This window comes from Malurus melanocephalus, unplaced genomic scaffold (genome assembly GCF_030028575.1).
Source record: "Malurus melanocephalus ecotype Western Australia unplaced genomic scaffold, MMel_1.1 scaffold_709, whole genome shotgun sequence".
Lineage (NCBI taxonomy): Eukaryota > Metazoa > Chordata > Aves > Passeriformes > Maluridae > Malurus > Malurus melanocephalus.
Genome location: NW_026623941.1, coordinates 25,574 through 42,896, shown reverse-complemented (window position 1 = coordinate 42,896; position 17,323 = coordinate 25,574). Strand labels below are relative to the sequence as shown.

General features: G+C 43.0%; 1 protein-coding gene across 2 annotated transcripts in view; it reads left to right on the top strand.

The window, feature by feature from the left end:
* NFU1 (NFU1 iron-sulfur cluster scaffold) overlaps positions 1–13,139 on the top strand; it is a 14,481-nt gene extending 1,342 nt beyond the window's left edge. The window contains exons 1-8 of one of the 2 annotated variants that reach the window (XM_057384454.1): positions 590–879; positions 1,533–1,639; positions 4,357–4,492; positions 6,918–6,984; positions 7,789–7,903; positions 9,180–9,243; positions 11,401–11,575; positions 12,282–13,138. In XM_057384454.1, coding sequence (XP_057240437.1) covers positions 872–879; positions 1,533–1,639; positions 4,357–4,492; positions 6,918–6,984; positions 7,789–7,903; positions 9,180–9,243; positions 11,401–11,575; positions 12,282–12,329 — 720 coding nt within the window. In that variant the 5' untranslated portion in view covers positions 590–871 and the 3' untranslated portion in view covers positions 12,330–13,138. Of the gene's footprint in view, positions 1–589; positions 880–1,532; positions 1,640–4,356; positions 4,493–6,917; positions 6,985–7,788; positions 7,904–9,179; positions 9,244–11,400; positions 11,576–12,281 lie in introns of those variants that run through there. The other variant, XM_057384453.1, reaches the window with a different exon arrangement.
* Positions 13,140–17,323: the final 4,184 nt, after the last annotated feature.

The following is a 17,323-nucleotide window of genomic DNA, read 5'->3' as shown; positions in this document are numbered from 1 at the left end:
AGGGCCATGAAACAAGAGGAAATTCCTCCCGCACAATTCGCTCAAGATTAAACAATAAGGGGGAATTCGGAGGACACTGTAGCACTGGGCCTACCTCCTCTGTGCTGAGCACTGTAAAATGGGATATCATCATTATTAGCCAAAGCTATGGGGAGAAGAGAGAACTGTCGGGGGACCTTACACATGCTGTTGCGGTTTCTACTTGCACTCAATATCCACACAAGAAGGCAAACAACGCGGTTTAGACCTTTTMTGTGTTCACATGTCCTGAACTCACGGCAGGGATGCTCATTTCATGAGACACAGCTTCTGTTCCATGTTTGAGGTTTCTGGGTCTCTGTGCAGTGCTAGTGTTCTGGTTTATGACCCTCYGAGAGAACCTGCCTCCTCTTATAGAACAGCCCCTGCACATGGTATTTACTCAGTTTATCAGTTTTCCCTGTGTGGCTGATAAGGAGAGGAACCATAGAATAATTGATCCTTAGTATGTAATAATTTGTCTGTGACATGAGGTGGGTTTTGTTTTCATTTTCTGACATTCACTTTGCTTTGAAATGCCTGGATACTGTTTTCTGTGCCTACAGTTACAGAAATCAGGTGTGCAAGCAGGTATTCCCACTTGTGAAACAGAGACTGTTACTCTATCACTGTTTTACTTTTCCTTTTATTGTTTTTTCTTTTGTCCCCTCTGCTCTCCCTGCTTTAGCTTTGTCTGAGCAAATGATACCACCCCATTCTGACTGGAGTCAGTTACGTTGCCAGCATGGAAACAGCACCTTCTTTAACTGGTGTGGTTTAATTATGGGACAGTACTTGTGYAGGAGTATGTTGAATTTCTTTGTCCCCTAAAGGGAATAAAAGAGGCTGAGATATGGCATGGTATGTGTAGCTAATAGAGTTTTTATCTTTTACCCTGTGCTGTGCTGGTATTTTTTTTTCTTACGAGAATTGTTTGTGTAAGAGCAGCCACTGGGTATCCTTTTTAGCACATCTTGTATCTTCTAAGAGTCTTGTAGACTCCTGTCTACATGTGTGAAACCCTTATGTCTGACCAGCTAAATCCACAGAATACAGGAGTAAATTCTGGCCTTGGTTTAGCCTCAGATGTTTGGGGTTGGACTCTTCTCAGCTCTCTGCAATCTTCTAAAAATCAGGTATTTAGTCCAAGCCAGATGTGCAGGTTYTCAGAACTGTTACAAGAAAGACAAGAGCCTCCCCTTAGGGTGATATCTTCTTCTGTGATAGGTGAGTGAGGCGATCCTTTTAGTGACTGAAGGAGTCTAGGCTAATCTTTGGGTGGCTGAAATCAGAGAATTGTCTGTTTTGATACAAAATGAGAGGGGAAGGACTGAAAAGGGAAAAAAGGGATGTGTTGTGATCCAGTCTGTGAGCTTGCTGCATTATCTGAGATATGGTATTTATGGTAGGTGTCTTGAAGTTCTGGGGCTGCTAAAATCATCTATAATATTCGTTCTTTGGGGCAGTGCAAATGTGTAATATGGAAACGGTTAGTATGATTTGTTTTCCTCTAGGTTCTGTCATRTAATGTTAAAAGATCATAATCTGACAACTCGACAGCCATTCCACCAACTTCTGCAAAAGAAACCCTCTCTTCCACCTACAGTGTGGCATCATGCAGGTAAATACCAGTTGAAAATTAATGAATGAGCATGTTGTRGGTTTTTATGTCCCATGGTAATGCTGAYAGTTTGCTGTTCATTCTCAGTGGTGACAATTCCTGGGTGGGTTCTAATGCAGTGCTGGTGCATCTGGACATCTGGGGCTTGGGAGGTTGTGGAGGCTCACTGTGTGCTGATGAAAYSTGTTTTTCTGTATCATTCAGGTGCCAAGACTCTGTTAGTGCAAAATATTATTTGGGCTTTGCTGCACTTCTATCTTGGTATAAATTCATTTCTATCTTGGAAAATGTGTTGATTGAGAGACACTTTGTGGTGCCTTCTGTCCTGCTTCAGCTGCTGGCTCTGCCAGGTGATGTTGCTGATCATCCAGGTAGAGCCCAGGAAGGCTGCAAGTGAAGCTGTTTATTATCAGAGCTGCAATATTTTCTCTTTTTAATTTTCTCCTTCTTGAACATGTAYCCGTGAGTGGTGCATTAACAGGATTCTCCATTAAATTATCCATAATTCGGTGTTACCCTGAATTCGAGGTTGTTTGCTGTGCCACGTGTTTGGTAGGCTGCAATGCTCAGGAAAGAAAGAAAAATATGAAAAACTTGTGAAACTTGGACCACAGAAACTTYGTGCTTTTTCAGCTGCCTGAGGGATTTAGCAACTGCCCCTCAATGCTGGAGCAGAAAGAGCCCTAAGACAGAAAGATTTGGCAGATGCTGTTGCATGGAATTAGTCACAGATGGAAATGTTGTTTAAATAAGTCTACTCAGGCGGAAGTTCCTTTTTAATTTTAATTTCACAGTCCAGTCYTAGGTGGTCCAGCACTGTTTTTTGTATTTCAGTTCTAATCAACAGGCAGACTGATGARTAGACATAGTGTTTTACCTGTTTCTGCACATCCTGCTGTAGTCTGATTTGTTCCTCTCACCTGGAGCAGAGGACAGGCAGGTACTCCCAGTGTTCTGTAGGGGCTCCAAAGAACAGGTACAGATACTCATGTCAGAGGTGAACAAAGCCAGTTACTGACTTCAAAATAATAAATCCCAAGGAGTTACTCGCAACTGGGCAAGGTCAATTCATGATTGAAAATTCTGGTCTTAGGAAAGCAGATCTTCAGCTGCAGAGGGCACCTGAAATAGAGAGTGCCCACCTGGACACTGTTGTGAGAGCTGATCCAGTTGTTTGTGATTCTGAGTGTTGGGTGAGGAGTGTCCAACAGCTGTTAGTGACCCACTGCTTCCAAAAAGCAGGCAGAGTGTACTCACACATCCCATCCAGTTGTGGGTTCTGTGGAGATTGGACTGTTAGGCTGGATGGTATTTAAATGCCACCTGGATCTGGGAGATAAGTAATTTTGCCATCCCCATGGATAACCTGCTTGCTTGCTCTATCAGAATATTCTTTGCATGTTAAAATGAAATGTTTCCATCCTAAGTTKGGGGTTTTTTTCCCCTTTAAAAACCACAAGCTGTTGTGTGTGTGCATATTTGCCACTGTCTGTGTTCAAATCAAAGGTCTTGTCACCATGACAGACGCAAACAGCAACAATTGGTAATTTATGAACAGTGTGATTCGTCATCTTATGCCAGGATGTCATGAGCAAAATGCCAGTTTACAAAAATTAAAATGTTAGCTCTTTTTGCTGCTTTAAGCACCCTCCCCTCTCTGGTGCATGTTTTTTTTTGTTTGTTTTTTTGTTTTTTTTTTTTTGTTTCTGAAGTATAATGTATTTTTAAATATTAATTCCCAGAGATTTTGGGGTTTAAAATACTTTTTTTTTTCTTTCCTTCATTTCTGTATTTCACTGTGCTGTTGGATGTGCAGGGAGTTAGGAAGGAGAGCCAGAAGATGAAAGACTGTCCCTAATGGATGTTCACTGGGACATTAGGCATGTGCTATATGGAGGAAAATTACAGTCAAATGTACACCATTAAACRGARAGTATTAAATTCTAGTCAAAATCASGGTTTTTTACACTCTTCCAGTGAAAGACCAGCYCATGACACAAAAGGAAATTCAGTAGAAATGGATCTTATAATATCTTGACTAGGGAATTGTAAATAATTTTATTTTAAATTGCTTGGTCATTTCAGTTTCTGGAGAATAAGTAATGGCTTACAATAATTTTTCACCCTGTGGAAAATGTAAGCAGGCTCTGCGTCTATGTAACTGTCATTACACTTGTTTTTCTTTTTTACAGAGATGAAAAATGAGATAAAAATCAACCCCTGTAAATCATGTATCTGCAAGTGGGTTAGCAAAACTGATTATGCTTTGAACAGGAAGTGGTAATGCTGGAAGAGGGGTTAAATGGCATTCACAAATGCTCATAAAACAAAAAAAGCAAACACAGTGGAGACCTGAAGAGTGCAGCTCTTTGCCCTCAGTGGAAAGAGAGGCTGCCTCTGGTCTCATGCARCTTGATGCTGTTGCAGCTCAATGCTTTTTAGTAAATAAAAGTTAGAAAAAGAAAGCAAGACAAGGTTCCTTTATCTTTCTCTCTGCTGTGAGATGATGTGCCCGTGTTTACCATGTTCCTGTGGCTCTGGAGGCCCTCATGGAGCCCCAGGTGTTGTGTTTTTGAAGCCTTATGGCTGCCTGGGCTGCAGTTTTCTCAAGCACAGGGATCACCCTGGGCTTGCAGAGTAATCAGGATTTGACTTTCATTTAAGCTCCTTAGGTTTGATTATATTACTTTTGTTTTGGTTTTTTTTTTCCTTTCCAGTAAGGGGCATGTTTATTCAAACTCAGGACACACCAAATCCAAATAGCTTGAAGTTTATTCCAGGAAGGGAAGTGCTGGAGTCGAGGACTATGGAGTTTGCCACACCAGCTGCAGCACATTGCTCACCTTTAGCAAGGTATTACTAAACACATCATAATTGGTTTGGGGGGTTGGTATGGGCTCTGTGTCTATAACTGATGTTTGTAAGCACAACTTTGGATCATTCTGCTCCTCCTTAGGAGCAGCTTGCTTGGATTTGASATTTAATGCTGCCTTGGATGGAAGCTGGGAATGTTGTTGCTGAGCTGTTTGTCTGTACTCCCCAGGGCACTGTCATGGCAGAAGACACCATGGTCTAGTTCATGCAGTTGGATTGAGAGGGTCACAAATCAGTATTTGATAGCAGCTGCTGCATTATCAGCGAGACCTCTGGCCCTGATTGCTCAGATTTGTTCCCATCGAAACACTTTTCATTCAAATAGTTACTTGGAAATCATGTAACTTTTCTGAATTGTGATACAGGCAGTRAATAGCCCCAAATTACTSTGAAATAAATGTRGTAGCTCACTTTGGCAGGTATTGGAGCTACCCTGAACTTCAAACCATTGGATTTTTCCTTCACTGAAGGTTTGTGCTTCACTTGAAAATAGACCACTCTTTTGGGCTGGTTCTGTAACAGGTCTTGGGAGTGCAGCTTTTAGTAACCTGTAACAGGTCTTGGGAGTGCAGCTTTCAGTAACCAAATGCACAATTTGGAGTAAGAATCAATTCATACTGTCTTGGCACAGAAGGGGTTTGGAGCACTGTGACAAGTCTCAGGGAATATTTGGTGGCACCCACTTTGCATCAGTGTCATTGCTTTCTCATCAGTCTTTGAAGAGAAACTTTGTGTTTCTTTTGTGGAAGGGCTTCATGCTGGGGGTGAGACTCAGAGGAATGCTGCAGTAAGTTACCTCTGAGATGCCAGGCAAAGGTATCTTTGTATACCTTGGAAGAATTCTGTGCAAAAGCAGGAGCTGTTGGCCATGGTATTCCCTCCAGGAGCTGTGGAGTTATCAAACACACAGTTCTGATATTTCCAAAAGCCTCTTGCAGAGTTATTTGAGAGTAAACAGGATCTTTGCGAGCAGAGTTCCGTGACTTGCAGCAATAAATCCATTGTGAAAGGTTTCTGAGAACATCACAACGTGTTAGCAGAGTGCTGAAGCTGTAGGATCTCATTGTGCCAAAGTGCATCAGATTGCAGAGTGAAATCGACTGTGAGAACGTGGCTTTTTGTTGTCATATATGTGCAAATAGACATTTTCATCCAAGATGATGTATGTGCTGGAATGTGTGCAGTGCACAGTGTCTTGGCTGTGTGTATTGTGCAGGTTTATGGGAGAAACTCTCTGCTCTGTATGTCATTAAATCCAGATTCTGGTTTTTGTAAATGAAATGACTGTTTTAAAAGGGAATATTAATTTTCCAAAGAATTTACAAAAGTTCACTGGAGGAGAGGGAGGAAAGAGAATGATTTAATTTTTTTTAGATGGTTTGGTGCACTTGCATAATTCCATGGTTTAAGTAATTTCAAAATCCAGTTGATTTAGTGATGTAAACAGCCAGTGCACATAAAATTGTTTCATTTCTTTAAAGTGGGTATTGTGAAATCACTGATCATTTTCCATTACACAAACTTTTGTGGTAAGATTTCTAATTCTAATTCCTTCATTCTCTGCATTTTTTATGTTTTCCCATCTTTCAGGAGGACATTTTTTTCCCTCTGTAATTACAAAAAACACTCTTACAGTCTTACACTGCGTTTACCTAAGTGTATAATATTTTTAACTTTTTTTTTCTGTAAATTAAATTGTTGGGTTTTCATTAACCATTTATGCAAATTTGGTTTTATATTCTCATTCACTTTTTTATACTTATGACATTGTCCAAAATATGCTCTTTCCTGTCACATAAATTCTTCTGCTGCTTTGGGGGTGTGCTTGTTTATGACCTGGGTGTGGGTGCTGTACGGSACCACCTCAAGCAATTCAGTGTGAGTCTCATGCTGTTACTAAATTTTCACATTCTTCATGTGCTATGCAAATGAGTGTAAATACTGAAGATGCCTCACAAGGTGAGTGGTGTCAAAGCCTTGTGGGCTGCTGGACACAAACCCTTTTATTTCATGGCAGCAGAGTTGAAGGCAGCTTTTAGGGAGCTCAGTAACTTCAAAGAACTTTGAGAAACTTGTACTTGCACTAGTCCTACCTTTAACAATAGGTATCTCCTGGTTTTGGGCCTAAMAAATACTTATTGATATACAGAATATAATTTTGCCTCCAAAGAACTGAGAGAAACTCTTTGGAAAGCCGTGTAAAGTGTGTTCAGTTTTCCTCTATTTCACAGCAGGATCTCTGGGTTCTTCCTCAGCTATGGGTGAGATACTGAGTTCTCTTAGTGGTTCTGGGTTTAGTGCTTATTTTTGTCTGGGAGTGCATTCTAGAACTTTTTCTGTGACATACTTGATGTGTTTTTACCTTTTTCATTTTCTTTTTTTTTAAATTCTGTTTCCTTAACAGACAGTTATTCAGGATTGAAGGAGTTAAAAGTGTTTTCTTTGGGCCAGACTTCATCACAATCACCAAGGTAAGCAAGAGATTCAGCTCTACTAAAAGATGAGCTACCTGGAAATGGCCATAGAGCAGATCCAGCCAGGCTCTTGGACAGGTATGCTGAAAGTTCCAGGCACAAGTGTCCACAAGTGACTAAAGGGAGTTGCCTTTAATATAGAAGAAAATAAATAATTKCAGTGTGTGGCTAAGCACTGGTGTAGGCTTCCCAGTGAAGTTGTAGGTTTTTTGATCTTGGAAATGTTCAGCACTGGGCTGGCTGAGGCCCTGTGCATGTGGTCAGCTCAGARGTTGGCTCTGTGTGGAGCAGGATTTGGGCTGGAGGAGCTGTGGACACTTGCCAGAGTTGGTGTGGGACCAGCATGGGGTGTGTTTGCTCAAGGTGTGGTGCTCGTGGCACCGGAGATAAGGGGTGACGTAGGAGCTGGGCAGGCTCTCAYGTGGGAAGAGTACAGGGCAATTCAGGGAATGATGATTTGGTAAATTGATAAACTTGAGTCTCTGAAACAGTTGGTAAAAATATGTGTCAAATAATAATGAGTTTTGGAGAATTTTACACCTTTTTTGCTAATATTTTAAAAGCACTTGCTGGGCTTRTGAACAAGGAAATCTTTATTTTGACTGTTACAAAGTTAGTTTTACTAAACTTCTTTGTAGAGTTGGACTTTACAGAACTATGAAGCCCAATCCACGCATCAAATGTGAGAGCTCATGATCATATTTTTAACATAAGAATCTCTGTGTAACTTAGCAGCAGCAGGCAGGTACCCTTTTCTTTTTCATTCCCTTTTTTTCACCCCCCCCCTTCTGATTCTCACAGGAGAGTGAAGACCTGGATTGGAACTTACTGAAACCAGATATTTATGCAACTATAATGGATTTCTTTGCCTCTGGCTTGCCTGTAGTTACTGATGAGGCACCTAGGACAGATACAGGTAAATCAAATCTTCAGGGAGAGGCCAAGGTCTACCTTTGGGTCTACCTTTTGGGTTTAGCTTTTTGTTTTTAGCTTTTTACTGATGAGACACCTAGGACAGATACAGGTAAGTCAAATCTTCAGGGAGAGGCCAAGGTTTACATTTGGGTTTAGCTTTTGTGGCATCCAGAAGAGCTTCTGCTCCTCCCTCAGAAAAGCATGTAAGAAAATTTGAATTTTAATTTGAAACCTGTTAAAATGAATGCAGGCAGGAATTTGCAGCCTGCATGTGTTCTGGCTGTAGGAGCTGCTTACCCAGGAACACAGAGCAGGTTTTTGTGTGGGGGTGGAACATCCCAGGCCATGCTGAGCTGGGAGCTCTGGCAGGGTGGGCCCTTGGAGAGGGAAATGTTTTTGCAAGTTGACTTTAGAAAGCTCTGGGGTACTGCTGCATCTTCTTTTTGTATGGGCACCTAAAAAGGGCTTTATTTCTCTCCTTAAATCAGAAAAGGACTCCTGAGGCTTAATGGCAATGCCTTAATGATAGGTTTATGGTCTTAAATGAAGAAAAAAATAGTAAGAGGTCTTTTGCAAACTGTAGTAGAAAGTAACAGGCTAATTTACACTTTAACTCAAGGGCAGTATTTTGCCTTTTATTTTCTCAMTTGCAGCTTACCAACTTCCAGTTTTTCCAGGGCATTAAGGAAAATTTGGACTACTAAATTTCTCTCAGCTCTGTTATGTCAGAATTTAAATTTAATATTAACATAGACTTTATTTTATTGGGAAAAGTTCTCTTTAAAAATGCTTCTGTGAGACTGAGCTTAGAAAGTATAAATTTAATATTAACATAGACTTTATTTTATTGGGAAAAGTTCTCTTTAAAAATGCTTCTGTGAGACTGAGCTTAGAAAGTAATCCAGAGCTGCTAAACCTGGAAGTGTGCATAGTTCTCCTGCTGAATTTTTTAGGTTGATAAAATCTTCATTCTAAAGACCCTTTAACCCCTGCATCCCTATGGAATGTTAYTTGTTGCTTCCTTTAAAAGGTGGCACTGCTGCTGTCTGTTAAGGCCTTTGCCTGCAGATAATTCTGAACCAACACTGGGTTTTGCCAGTGAAAGCTTCATAATGCAGGAAAAAAGCACTTATGCTGAATTAAGATTTTTGCCTCTTGGTTTCAGTCATCACAGCAGTGTTTTCATGCTGTTTCATTCTTCCACTGGGATATTCAGGGTTAGCAATCATACTGAAATTCTCTCAGTGTTCTGACTTGCACATTTTTCTTTTCCCAAGCTGCTTCAGAAGAAGATGATGAAGTTGTGCTGATGATTAAAGAGCTCCTGGATACGAGAATCAGGTGAACAGGGAACATTGCTACTGGATGAGCCAGTTAGTCTTGGGGTTTGGGTTTGTGCGTTTTCCTTTGGGAATGTGTGATTTCATGGTTCAGCATCTGATGTGCAGAACTGGCAGAGCTGGGTATGCTGTTCAGTTGAAAACTCTACCTCTGGTTTTCCTGTTGAAGCTCCTGTGCTGAGCAGAGTCCTCCTTGCTGAGTGACTTCAGAACAGGGCCTGGGCTTGCTCTCCACAGTGCCTTTGGCAGGTCCAGGGGCTTTAACCTGGCTGCTTTTAAGTGGTGGAAAGAGAACAAGCTTTGCTTCTACAGGCACTTTTTTCTCTCTCTCTATTAATGCCTGTCTTAATTGTTCTTGCCCTTCCCTTTTTCAAAGTAGTTTATACTCCAAAGGAAAATTTCCTAGTGGGTTTCCCATGGAAATCCTGGGCTTCAACGGATTTTGTGCTTCCATTCTTTTGTGATTTTGTGGTGCTTTAACACAGCTTGAATTTAGAAACTGGTGGTAACTAATGAAGTCTCAGGAGTGGCTGTGGATTGTGTTGTTTACCTGAAGAGTATTTGTGTGCTCATTAACTGCCTTCCAAAGCGAACTGAAAGCAGTAAGCAACTTGACATTTGAGATGCAGGKGAAGATGTGTGATGTGTTTGTGATATCTGATGGTGACATCTTCCCCAGCTCACAAACTGCRAGACCAGAAACTTGTTTGTGGGTCAAAATCATAGAGGTTATGATGAATTTGGGCCCTTTTATTTTTTTTTAGATGCTGTATTTGAAGTGATATCACTTAAAAAATGTTTATCTTAGAGCTGACACRTGGTGCTGGTTAATTTAACTGAAAAAGGAAGAAAAGTAGGAATCAGCTGGAACATTTTTCCCCAACATTTGTATTAAGTGTTGAAACCAGAAGCCACATATACAYGTGTTGTATAAAGTTGTGGCAATAATGTTCAGGAAGCCCTGCTCCTACTGGGCACCTGGTTTAAGCTCCCTGGGGTGTCAGTCATTGATTTCCCAGGGGCCTTTTGTAACAGGTACAGAGTTTCTGCCCAAAATTTTGTTTTTCCCCACTTTTTAATTTCTTTGATTTCTTCCCCCCTGTACCCATCAGTGGACTAAGAAGCTGATGATGAGAATATGAGCAGTGGTGTGTCTTCCTTCATTTTATAGCAGGGTAGTTCCCAGAAGTTACACATAAACCAGGGTACACATAAAGCATTTATTGTTCAGTAAATCAAAAATAAATGCAGAGAAGTTGTCAGAAGGTGCAGGGTAGAGGGAACATAGATCTGAAAGGTCATGCAGTGTATTAAAAAGTTAATTCAAGTAAGAAAAAATGGAATTTTAAATCATGATCTTTGGCTTTCTGGAATGGAGATAATGTGGTGTGGTGAGTTAATACATGGGTCAGGTTCACAGATTTTTCCATTAGGAGTGTAGTTCTCAGAGAGTTATTTTGGAAATCAGTATAAAGAGCTTCTGTTAGAGTAACTTAATGGTTTTAACTTGGTCTGGAAAAATGTTGCTATGGGGACAGAGCTACAATGTTGGGCATTTGTGGCTGGCAGAGGGAGAGCAGGCTGCAGAAATGCCCGTGGCACTGGGGTGAGCTTATCAGGAGCTGGTTCCTTTACCCCTGAGCAGTATTAAGCTTTTATAGTTGGAGCTATTTTCTCTCCTGCRTAAATTGTGGAGAACTGCATATTTATTTATGGAAGCAGGACTTCTTATCACAGGTGGCAGCTGCACTGCATCCTATGGTAGGACACACCCCTGTTTGCATTGGCAATAACTAAGACAATTCTTGCATKTGGTGAAGGTCTCAAGGCAAACCAGGGTGTTTGCATAGACAAGATCAAGCCCTGCTCCAGGGTGTTTGCTCTCTACCCTAAAATTTCAGTGATTCCTTCATACACTGCTACATTCATTGCAAAAATGTTTTGCCCRCTGTTTTACAGAAAACAGTTCAGTCTSTGTTAGATAGTCCAGCAAAGTAGGAGTTGTTGAAAATGTGAACCAGGTGGTTGTAAAGAAATAGTGACTAAATCCCTCTATCTTGACAGTTTGTGTGAGTATTAAATGTTGCTTTACTAAGGATTTCTGGAAGGATCATGTTTCAGCTCTACTCGCTTCACGTTGAGTATTGTGTTCCATCAGGCCAACAGTGCAAGAAGATGGTGGTGATGTTATTTACAAAGGCTTTGAAGATGGGATTGTGCAGCTGAAGCTGCAGGGTGCGTGCACCAGCTGTCCCAGTTCCATCATCACCCTGAAGAACGGGATACAGAACATGCTCCAGTTCTACATCCCTGAGGTTGAAGGTGTGGAACAGGTGGGTTGGGGAGAGATTGTTTTCMTTTCAGTGGAAAAAGCTCTTTGTCCTTTTCCAGTGAGAACAGGTTGGCAATTTAGGGAAGAAGAGGGATGTGTAAATGCATGTTTTCCAAGTCAGAAGCTGTGTCCTGGCATAAGATACAGAGCTCTGCAAGGTCCTGTAGCAGCCCCTAGGCTGGGGCTGCCTGCCTGGGGAGCAGTGGTGCAGCCCTGGCTGCTGTGACTGCTGGGCTGTGCTCAGCAGCAGCAGCAGTGGCTCTGGAGCACAGGAGGCTGCTGGTGTTGGCAGCAGGTGAGAGAGCTGACCCCTTGCTGGACTTGCCCCAGTGTGCCACATCCCTCCTCTGCTGAGGAGCCCAGAGCTGGACASTGTTTGCTGTTACCTCTGTGCTKTGGTGACTAGATGTGATGAAAASCAACGAGCTTTTGTCCCCTAAAATGCAGTTTCTTTGGCTTTCTCATTAAATATCTGATCTCTGGAGCGATTATTTTCATGGCCTTTGTGGTAACTTGACCAGCTCCTATTATTAAAGCTCATTTCCTTCTTTGGCTTGCCAGTTTTCTTGCCTTCCTCATGAGCCCTTTGTCATTCAGCAGTGTGGAATAACTGCTGTTCTTGGGTCCACCAGGGACTTAATGTAATAAATCCTTCAGGACTGAGAGCTTAAACTGTTTATCTAAACTACTTCTGGATTTGATTTCAGGTTGTTGACGACGATGATGACGTGAAGAAAGAAATAAATTCTACTTGAGCTTCGTCATGTGTGGCCAAATATGCATTTGCCTCCTGGTGTATGTAAACCATCTTTGTGATGAGGAACAACCAAATCAGCCTTGTCAGAAAAATAGTTGTACTTACTGTGAGAATGTACCATCAGCTTAAGCAGTTCGTCCACTAATTTATTAAATGCCCTATATTACAAAAAAAAATTTTCCTCTACTTTGTGGTATGTCTTTAGAGAAAAATGGTGGGCATGGGGAACAGTGGCATATTTCTGCATTGTTTTTTTTCATACAGAAACTTCARTATTAAAAAAATAGAAGTTTCTTGGTTTTGTGCAATAGCAATATTAAATGTGTATTCCCCCACTTGTGGGACTGGCAGGACTCTCTGCCCTTGCTCTTTAAGTGGGAGCTTTAGGAATGTTAATTTTATCAAGTCTTGTTAAAAAGCTGCTGATTCCTGTCCAATTTTTGTGTTTGAAAAATAACCTCTAACATCAACTGCTCATTTTGGAGGATGTAACATTGCCATGGCTGATGCAAAGTTCCCTGCCTGCTCATTACCACTGTACAAACAATAGCAGCCAAAACAGTTGTGAGTTGTTATAAAAACCATACTTTTTAAGTTAAATATTAAAAAACAATGATCCTTATCAACTTCAGTAAGTAGAGAGTGTAATTAACTCATTTAGAAGTAAAATTGTTCAGCCACAATTGGTGATCTGTTTAAATGCAGCGGCTGATTTCTCCCTGTAACTCTCCACGTCAGGAGGAAGGTGCAGTGCTGGAGGAATTTCTGTGTGGGATGGCAGAGGGAAGGAGGGACYGTGTTTGCTCCTGCTGTATCCTGTTTGCTCTCCAGCCATGCTGGGAGCACAGCTGGGTGTACCTTGGCTGCCTGTGCAGGGGGACGTGGCAGAGCAGGGCTCCTTCCCATCCTGCAGACTGGGGGTGTTGCCTTGAAAGGCCAGTTTTTAATAATGACACAGACACGGTTAAGGGGATAAAAAGGGTTTTACCTCAGTATTTGGGATCTCAGGTGCACAACTTGATGGCAGAATGCACACCCGTGTACAGCACGGGTACAAGTTTTATAAGTTTCAGGAATTAGCATACCTATCTAGGATTCCCCAATAMGAAACTTAACAAATGCAGTAATGTCCCCCTATTCTAATGAATCCCCCCGAGATGAGGCCAGAGCCCAGTTTACACAAGATGTTCTGGACAGAAGGCTTCACCCAAGGCTGGAGCTCGGGTTTAAGATAGCACAGGGTACACTGAGCCCTTCCTCAGGATGTTTGGTCTCTCTGCCCAGCAGAACTCCTAAACTAAGCTGGAATATCAGGCTTCAGGAATTACAAGCATGTGGGCTAAGGGGAGCAGGGGAATGCATAGAGGGTACAGAAAGCGTAAAAAGGAAAAGCAAAAATCATCAGGCATCAGGGAGAGAAGTATTTCTTGTTCTGACGTTGAAATACATAAATGGGGCTTTACAAGATGYTGTGTTTACTTTTGTGTGTAGGAATGATTTCTTCCTGGCACCTGGCTTTAGCCARAGTTGGCTTTGTGACTGGGAATTCTGTTCCTTCTTTGTGCAGCCACCATGGAGCTGAGTTTGTGGTCCTTACTTGGCTTATGATTGGATTTTCTGTGGGCAAGGACTTGAACACCTCTGGTATGCTCCCCTCTTTCATTCCTTGCCGGTGTAATTATTCCAGAGTCCCTAAACAGGATCAATTCAGTTGGTGGAGAATCATTTCTGTAGCACCAAATCAGCATGTGGTAGCTATAAACTTCCTATTACTTGTTAGAAGTTTGAAAAGAGTTATTTTAGCAAAATTTCTYCAGCTTTCATGGAGACTAATAACCCACAGTTGTTTAAATTACCCTCTCAGGATCTGGAAATTGGTGTGAAATTGCCATGTTTTCATTTACCCTCTGACAAAGAACGCAGTGCCTGATCTTATAAGTGTATTGGTGACAAAATACCCCTTGAGACTGGCCCACACTACCCAAAAGAGAGCTTGTGCAAACGTCATTGTCATGTTCTCCATCAGCAAACCATAAAATGACGAGTCATGGTTCTGGTTTTTCAAAACCAGAGCTTTTTAAGACTGATTTCTCCATTTAATGCACTATTGAGGCCAAAACCTGAATAGCAAAATAGTTTTTTTTGTGTGGTAAATAAAATGTACCTATKAAAGATATGGTTGTTACTCTTCAGTTAAGCCATGTAATCTCTTCAGGTACTTCAAGGATCCACTTCTGTTGCTTTGTATTTCCCATCTTGTTTTTGATGGGGTTTCCATTTGTACRGATAGAACCAAATAAAGCCTGTGTGTACTCGAGGGGAAGATGAGCATCCTGTAATCTTGAGCCTGGAGATGCCTTCCCTGTTCAGCAGGGATGGGCTGTTGCCACTGCTCTGTGTTTAGAGAGGGCTCTTCAGGTGGGGCTGGGAAGCCCTTCAGGTCAGCAAGGTGTTTTGGCTGAAGTTTGTTACAAATTGCASTTAGTCACTATATTTACAGGAATAACAGCTGCTTGAAATTATTCTAGTATGTTTTTAAAGAAAAAAGGCACTGTGGTATTTTGGAGTCTGCCAGAGAAGCATTTTGTTTTCACCCATTCAGAWGAAACACAAAATCCATGTTTCCTAGGCACTCTTCTAGCACTCCCTTACAGGAAACCTTGATTACAGCTATCTAAACTCTTGAAAGTGTTCWCAGGTGGGCACATGGTTTTGGTCAGGATGTGACTCATCCTGTGTTTCAGGASGAATTGTCCTGTTGGTGTCTGGGGAAGCCCTGCTCCTGCCCAGCCTGGGCTGAGAGGAGTTTGCAGCAGGTACCTGAGAGTGGCAGCAGGAGGAAATCCTGACGTTACCTGATGTAAATCTGCAAAATGCGTTAAATAAGGGATCACAAAACCAAGTCTTTTCCAGGAGGTGGTAGTTTGCAATCTGCCTGAAATTCAGGTATTCAGCCAGAACTTCTATTTGTGAAGCACGTTGAGCAAAGAAAAGGAAGAAACGGGTATTTTTTTTTCCCAACCAGAATATTTTTTCCCAACGAYCCCCTTTTGTTAATTTTAAAAGGCTCAAGTGTGAGACAGAGTTTGGGAAACTGTTCTCACATTTTTCCATRTGGTAGTGAGTTGCACTGTACATCCACATGAACTATTACTTGTTGGTAACACTGTGTCTTGGATGTACAGCAAACCTCAGGATAAAGTTAGATGCTGGGAATATTGGCTTTTATGGGGAAAAAATAAAATAGCCACTTCATAGTAAAACCTGGAGCTAGATTTCTGTATGTGTAGAGTGCTGAGGAATTGGCACCAGGTGAGTTCATATGGATGAGGTAGCCTTAGTTTGAGGGATTTGTTTTTATAAGGTCAAGTGTGGTATAAGGTTAAGTGGTAAAGTTGGGTGTTTGCTGTGCTGCCATGAGCTGTGTGGGGGGCAGTCCTTCTTTTACACAGTGTTGTGGCCTTTCCGTTTGTCTTGAGATAATGCTATGGATTATTTCAGGCTTGTAATGGATCCATTAAGAAATACTATTAGTGGTAAGATTTCATGGACTGGGAATGTGTCAGGGGAGGGCAGGAGTACCTGGTGCTGCAGCAGAGCAGTGTTGAGTGCTGAGGGGAACAGTGGTGCTGCACCAGCCTGCAGGRTGTGCATTCATGCCCATCACACCTTTCCAGGGCTTTGTGCTTCCCTTCTCATCTGGGATATAAGCTCCCACGGCAGCGAGGCACCTTCTTACGGGAGGATGGGGAAATGGAAGAAAAATCAGCGTGTGAAGTCAGCCCTTCTGCAGCTTCACAAATGAGCAGGAGGAGATAAAGCCCTGTGAGCAGGATGGGATCCAGTCCCGGGAGCGGGGTGCCTGCCTTGGCTTGTCCCAGTGTGCCCTCCCTGTGCATCAAAAGCCGGGAGGTGGCTGTGTGCTRCTGCAGGCTTCTAAAGTTTCTGAGATCGGTGACCTTCTCACTGCTCTGTGTTCAGCCAGGTTCTGGCAGCAAGTTCAAAATACGCCCTGTCCCGGTTCTTTTGTGTCCTGACGTTGTGGCTTGTTTCCTGGGCTTTTGAAGGAAATATTTCTTTATTGACTTTTTAGTGTAATATTGAATGAATTGAATGAATGAATGGCATTTTTCTTAAGGCATTGCTCTCTTGTAGCCTTAGGCTTTTAATAAGTTTTCAAGCAGGGTTTGTTTGTGGTAGTTGCAGACAGCATCATTAAGCTCTCCAGCTGCACGGATGTCACTCCTTGGTCAGTTATGCTTGTCCCAGTTTGCTYTGGAGATTCATCTTAACAGTTTCTTTCTCTTGCTTCTGAATAGGTGCTGTTATAGAACAGTSAGAGTAAGAAACCAGACGCCAGGCCACGTGGATTGGGGAAGGATGCGCCTCATGTCACGGGGGTCTGGGAGCCTGAGGGGCCGCTTGTTCCCTGCCCCAGCATGGACAGTCCTGGGGCGCTCGGGTTCCTAACTCGGCCATCTCCAAACGCTGACTGCTGCGGAAAGGCCTGAGCRTGATCCCGTGGGTGCTGCTCCTGCCAGGCGTCAGTGGCAATTACCGGGGGGCTCAGGGAACGGGCAATTCCCCTCTGTTGTCTGGGGTTGGGARTTACCGGAAAGCTCTGGGAACAAGCGCCTCCCGCCCTGGGTCTGGGGGCTGGAAATGACGAGGAAGGCAACGGGCACCCCCTCCCCTCCGGGTCAGGGCTCCGGCACTTGTCGGAGGGGGCTCAGGGAACGAGCCCATCCCCCCCTCCGGTGTTTGGGAACGAGCTCCCCCCGCCTTGGGGCCGGGAATCACCGGGGGCGCTCAGGGAACGGGCCCATGCCCGAGTGGCGGGGGTGTTTCCGCCGGTSTGCGGCCGGTGCCCGTCCCTCGGGGAGGCGGAACCGCCGTGTCCGTCCCCCCCGCCCCCGCCCGCAGCGGACGCGGCCCCGGCAGCGGTTGCCACGTCCCGGGCCCGGGCGGGGCGGGGCGGCGGCCGCGTCGAGC